The 6,791-nt window shown below is 35.7% G+C and overlaps 1 protein-coding gene across 1 annotated transcript; it reads right to left on the reverse strand.

Annotated features, from left to right (window-relative positions):
- Nucleotides 1-365: 365 nt before the first annotated feature.
- Nucleotides 366-5,488, reverse strand: LOC132925818 (uncharacterized). The gene is made up of 3 exons (XM_060990182.1): nucleotides 3,790-5,488; nucleotides 1,774-3,707; nucleotides 366-1,517 (listed from the first exon to the last, which is right to left on the reverse strand). Exons 1-3 carry the CDS (start codon nucleotides 5,486-5,488, stop codon nucleotides 366-368), a joined length of 4,785 nt encoding a protein of 1,594 aa, XP_060846165.1.
- Between the last annotated feature and the right edge of the window lie 1,303 nt (nucleotides 5,489-6,791).

Below are 6,791 nucleotides of genomic sequence, written 5' to 3' on the forward strand. Positions count from 1 at the left end.
AATGATATAATATAATACACGCTTCAACACGCCGCCCGCCTTGAAAAATTAGAATATTCATAATAAGAACCACCACATATAAATTATTTTTCAACAAAAAGTTCATAAAAAAATAAATACATTAATATCGTAAAAAATAAACAAATAATATAAATATAAGCAAAAACATTATTAAATATAAATAAATTATTAGAATTTGAATAATTCGATACAATATGTATTTAGATATCATAAAATTATAAAAGAAAAATTTTATTTTATTTTATGTACTATTACCCTCGAAAGGAAGAGGACAAAGCTTACGGACTGCTCGAGATACTTCCTTCCCTTTTAATAATATGGTAGCTACCCGAATGACACCATCGTCACCAGCCTGGACGCGGACAACTCGTCCCATGGACCACGACATCGGGGGGGGCTTCGTCTTCTTTCACCAACACTATGGTACCAACTTTTATCTTAGGGCCCTTGTTGGCTAGCCACTTCCGTCTAGTTTGAAGTTGTGACAGGTACTCCTTATTCCAACGCTGCCATAATGCTTGAGTCAACTGCGTTACCCGCTGCCAACGTTTTAAGCAATTGTCCGGTATACCAGTTAAATCAGGTTCGGGTATAGAACATGTTGGCTCACCAATTAAAAAATGAGCAGGCGTTAATGGTGTCGTATCAGTAGGATCGGAGTAACAGGGCGTTAAGGGCCTGGAATTAAGGACTGCCTCTATTCTAATTAATATAGTGTTCAATTCGTCATAAGTCAGATTAGCCGTACCTAAAACTCGGTATAAATGATTTTTAATAGATTTAATAGACGCTTCCCACAACCCACCAAAATGTGGGGATCGAGGGGGTATGAAATGCCACCTTATACCCTCAGTTGATAGCGCATCGTATATTTTGGTTAAATGTTCTTCGGAATGAAATATTTTTTTTAGATCCAGTAATCTATTGTTAGCCCCTACAAAATTTGTAGCATTGTCGCTAAATATATCGGAACATACACCACGGCGTGCAATAAAACGTTTTAAAGCATTTAAAAAAGCTTCAGTAGTCAAATCCGTAACCAACTCAATATGGACCGCCCGGGTACTAAAGCAAATAAATACACATATATATCCTTTTAGTACAGCCGCATTTCTCCGTAAACTGGTTTTTATAGCAATAGGACCGGCATAGTCGACACCACACTTTTTAAACGGTCGATTTGGCTCTAACCGTTCGGTTGGTAAATCTGCCATTATAGGTTCAACTATTTTTGGTCGAAGTCGAAAGCACTTCACACACTGGTGGAATACATGCCTTGCAATATTTCTGCCTCCAATTATCCAGTACTTTAATCGGCTATTCGCTAGCATCGCTTGCGGACCCGCATGTAAAAGTCGATCGTGTTCGTTAAGCAATATTAATCTAGCAATTGTACTATTTTTCGGTATTAAAATAGGGTGTCGCTGTGCTATTTCCACATGCCTGGCATTTTTTATGCGACCGCCTACTCGTATAATTCCGCTTTCTAAAAAGGGCTGGCTGTAAATTATGTAATTTACTTTTTACCGTTAAAGTACCATTTTTATTTAGATCGTTTATTTCACTGGACCAATAGGAGGCTTGAGTTATTTTAATTATAACTATTTCAGCTTCTTTTAATTCATCGGCTAATATTGGACCAACTACTTTCAATTTTTTTATTCGAATTTTTATAAAACGCAAACAATAACAAAAAATACGTAATAATCTATTCCAAGATGAATAATTGCTTAATATTTTTTCGTTTATTACCGGTTGTGCTAAAAATGCAGCAGTTTTCTGTGTACCCTTTTCTTCTGGTATTCCGGTATATTTTAACTCGCAAACAGTCTTCGGCCAATTTGCATGATCGTTCGTTAACCAGCTTGGTCCATGCCACCATATAGAACTATTTATAATTTCTTTCGCACTACATCCTCTTGAAATAATATCCGCTGGATTGTCCTTAGTTCCAATATGGTGCCATTCATTTATTGAACTAAGGTCGTGAATTTCCCCCACTCTATACGCAACAAATGTTTGCCAACGCGTAGAGGGTGACGTTACCCAAGCCAGGACGATTGACGAGTCCGACCAAAAATAACGACGTTGTATTTTTATACCTAATTTAGGTATTACTTTGTTGTATAGCCTTACCAAAATTACGGCAGCACATAGTTCCAATCGCGGTAGCGATATAACTTTTAAAGGCGCGACTTTAGATTTTGCACACAATAAATGCGACGTACAAACTCCACTATTATTTGTAGTGCGTACGTATATACACGCGCCATAGGCGGCTAAACTGGCGTCGGCGAAACCATGCACCTCTATATCACAATTATCCTCCGTACATAAAAAACGCGGTATACACAATTCACGTAAGCTTGCCAATTCATGTAAATATTTTGTCCACTCATCGTGCATTTTTGTTGGCACCGGTTTATCCCAATCAATTTTTAACCTCCACATTTCTTGCATTAAAATTTTTGCCTTTATAATTATCGGCCCCACTAAACCTAGTGGGTCGAATAATGAAGCCATTTGCGCCAATATGCTTCTTTTTGTTGTCGATTGAGTTTCCGATTTTGTATCCCGTACTTTATATTGAAATATATCTTTCCTAGGATGCCACAGGACCCCGAGGACTTTTGCCATTTCATCTTCCAATTCCAGTACCAACATAGAATCATTATTTTCTTTATTTAAATTTTGTAATAACACCGAATCGTTTGCAGACCATTTTCGTAAGTTAAAGCCACCGGATTGTAGCACTGTTCTCAAGTCATTACGCAATTTTACAGCCATCTCTTTCGTATTTGCCCCACCTAGATAATCATCCATGTAAAAATCATTTTTTATAGCAGTACACGCTTCTGGAAAATTACTATACTCATCCTCAGCTAATTTATATAAGCATGCGGTAGCTAAGAATGATGCCGAGACAGTGCCATAAGTAACCGTATTTAATTGAAATATTTGCATAGGTTGTTCTTTATTCTCACGCCAAAATATTTGTTGATATTTGCGATGTTCTGGTGCAATCCAAATTTGACGGTACATTTTTGATATGTCCGCGGATATCGCATATTTGTATGTACGAAACCTAGCCAAAATATTCAATAAATCGTCTTGTATCGTAGGCCCTTTTAATAGTACATTGTTTAAGCTAATGCCTGTATCGGTCTTACTAGATCCGTCGAATACTACGCGCAGACGAGTGGTGCTACTATTATCGTTTACTACGGCGTGATGCGGTAGAAAATAGCCGGGTTCATTGACCGACTCTTCCCCCGCGCTGCGCAGCGGTTCCATATGACCAAGATCTTGGTATTCATACATGAATTGCTGATAATCTTTATTTAATTTTGTATTTAGTCCTAATCGTTTTTCGATAGACAGAAATCGTCGGAACGCGTTTTTATAAGAATTACCTAATTTGCTAATATCTTCGCGGAACGGCAACCTCACTATAAATTTGCCAGTTTCGTCGCGGCGTACTGTCTTAATAAAATGGTCGTAACAAGCTTTTTCTTCTAATGTGTAATTAGTATTTTTATCTATGTTTTCCAATCTCCAAAACTTCGCAATCCTTTCATCCAAATTATCATCTACTTGATACGTACTTAAACAAATGTTTTGCGTCTCTTTTAAATTTGATTTATTATTAAAAACTGGGCCTGCCACAATCCAACCCAACTTAGTTTCTTTCAATGTAGGACCATTTTCATTTAATTTAATTTGACCCTGATCTAATAAATCAAAAAACGCCCATCAACATATCTATACGTTGTGGTTTATTATAGGATTTATCAGCTAGTATTATATTATTTGGTATCTTTATGGACTCAGTATTTACTGCTCTTATCGGAATATTGTTCGTTATACAAGGTATTATCAAACATGATATATTAGCTTTGAAATCTGTTATACAGGAACCCACCATTACCGTAATTTCGGACTTTATTGTATGTAATGTGTGTCCTATTCCAGCTACATCAAAGGTAACCTTTTTCCGTCGCAATTTTAACACTTGTGCCATATGCTCTGTGATAAAATTATTTTGCGAGCCGGAGTCCAATAACACTCTGCTCTTTACCGGCTTGCCATCATTATTATATACATTAATTATTGCGGTTGATAGGAGCACCTGTCTGCAGCTTATCGCTGATGCGTGTGCCGATACACTTACATTACCCGCCGTGGGAATTTCTTCGGAATTATCTTCATATTGTTCCGAAGCGATATTACTTTCCGTCTTATTTATTTTTAAATGCAATAATGTGTTATGCGCTTTGTGACATTGAAAACATTTTTTACCATCACATTTCTTTCCGATATGCGTCCGAATACATATCTTGCATAACTTAAGTTCACCCACCCTTTTTATTCTTTCGGGAATGGGTAAAGCTAGAAAAGATGGGCATTTATATATAGAGTGCGCTAATTGGCAATTATAACATTTCATACCACTAAATGTTGGAAACGCTATCGATTTGTGGTTATTTTTGGCTTTTTTAACGCTAATTATATTATTTTTTAATTTTTCGTCATTACGGACATTTATATTCGAAGAAGTCTCTACTGCTTCAATTATTTTGAATTTTTTTTTTAAGAATTCGAGTAACACTTGTACTTTGGGTATTTCATTTTTAGGAGATACTGTTTCCCACGCTTTAAGTGTACTAGAATCTAATTTAGTTGCGATAAGGTGTAATAATATTGAGCCCCACTCTTTAGGTTTCTCTCCTAATGTTTCTAACGCGCTTATGTGACCGTTTAATTGATCTATTAATTTTCTTAATTGCCCAGCTTCCTCATTTATTGCCGGAATATCAAATAACTCTTTCGTGTGTGACTGCACTAACACTTTTTTATTATTATATCTAGCCACCACGCTACTCCAAGCCACGTTATAATTTGCGGCTGTCGTTTCTATATACATTATAACCTGTGCCGCCTCATCTTTTAAACACGATCGCAAATGAAAAAATCGCTGTATTTCATCTATACCTGGGTTGTTATGTATCATTGCTATATAAATATCGTGGAAAGCCGACCATTCCTCATATGCACCCGAAAATTTTGGTACATCTATCGGTGCTAATTTCATTGCAGCGGTCGCACCGCTGCAACACGAATTTGCACTACAATACATTGTGTGCGCCGTATTATGCACCGTAGTAGTTGATTTTTGACCACCATTATCATCCTTTTTTGTACTAGCACGTTGCAGTAGATTTTCGCCTAATGCCATCGCACTAAAATATATTTCCTCAAATTCTATGCGATAATCGTCCGTTTCGTCAGCAAAAGACTCTATATCAGATTGCACTTGATCAAATTCCGACCATAATTCCTCCATCTTTTTACTTCGACATTTGATTTCGAATATGTCTACTGACTCCTTATTTACGTATGTACTGAACCTCGTTAATTGCCCCTTTAATTGCCCTCTGCGGGCTTTTAGCGAAATTAAATCTGACATATTGAGGTACGCTTTTTTGAGTGTGTATGTACTGTGTATGTGTATGTGTGACAGCTGGATGCCTAAAGTGGACGGGATCGCCGATCAAGATAGACAGCTGTGTGTTTGTGAGTAAATATGTATTTGTGTGGTAACGTACGCCAAAAGTCAATTATTTTATTATCTATACCGAGTTATATTATATTTACGACCTTCGAGCTTTACGACAATTTACCACTAAAATTAGGTACCTGGGAGAAACTTTAAAACCCCGTAGATCGGATTTATTTATAGGATATAAGTCATTAGTACTGATACAACTTACCACATTGCACCATCCACTGCCTTCTTGCTAGAATAATCCACCATGATTTTGCATATTTAATATTTGCTGAACACGCACGACCATTTACCACGCGCACTTAATTTTACGGAATGCTATAACTTTTATTAAGTTACGCGAATTGCAATCCGGGTCGAAGGACCAATGTTGCCGTCGGTTTTAGTGGACTGTATAAGTTTTTTTTTACTAATATATTAAGCTTACACACTTAGCATAACTTAATAATTTATTTATTTTGCGGAGACGGACACGATGACACGTATATGCACATGGGCACACGGTTCAACACACACAACTAAAAGTAATATAATAATTGAAGGTCTATCAAACCAATATCGGAGAGAAGAAGATAATATAACAATACAGATAAAAGTGACAATAATAATAATAATAATTACATCAATAATATAATATAATACACGCGTCAACAGGCTAATAACTCTTTCGAAATTTTATTGCCAATATCATCAATGTCATAATTTCCTTCTTCAAATATATATATACGATATAAATATCGTACAAATTTCGCATTTTCATTAAATCTATTATCTGTGTCCCTGATAACTTCTATTTCCAATCTGTTATTAGACGAATTTATGTTCGGAAATGAATGTTTTTGTAAACATAACAAAGCTATTTCTGAGTCCTCATTAACGTTTAATGGTGGAAAATAATTTGTAGATAATGTAGTATCATTACTACTTAAGATATTACTACTTAAGATACTGTGGTTTCATTCCCAGTTAAACTTAATGTGATTAATTCATACATATTTATTTCTAGAAAAACTTTAAATTTAAATTAATTTAAAGATCCGTGACGTTTAATATGTAGAACAACTGTTAATGTCTCGTTGAAATTATCAATCGGTTTATTGTTCTGATCAACTAATTGAATAGTTATTGAATCGATATTTATTTTAAGTTTATAATATATAAGGTTTAGTGGTGATTGAGTCACTTTTGTTCCTGTTCTACCGGT

This window comes from Rhopalosiphum padi, chromosome 3, assembly GCF_020882245.1.
Source record: "Rhopalosiphum padi isolate XX-2018 chromosome 3, ASM2088224v1, whole genome shotgun sequence".
Lineage (NCBI taxonomy): Eukaryota > Metazoa > Arthropoda > Insecta > Hemiptera > Aphididae > Rhopalosiphum > Rhopalosiphum padi.

What these genes read in the sequence shown, in the direction of transcription:
- LOC132925818 (XM_060990182.1), bottom strand. Translation starts at nt 5,488, where the DNA reads ATGTCAGATTTAATTTCGCTAAAAGCCCGCAGAGGGCAATTAAAGGGG. An exon ending in ATCCTATAATAAACCACAAC is followed by an intron (nt 3,708 to 3,789) that starts GTATAGATATGT and finishes CTACATTGAAAG; the next exon opens with AAACTAAGTTGGGTTGGATT. An exon ending in CTGCATTTTTAGCACAACCG is followed by an intron (nt 1,518 to 1,773) that starts GTAATAAACGAA and finishes ATTTACAGCCAG; the next exon opens with CCCTTTTTAGAAAGCGGAAT.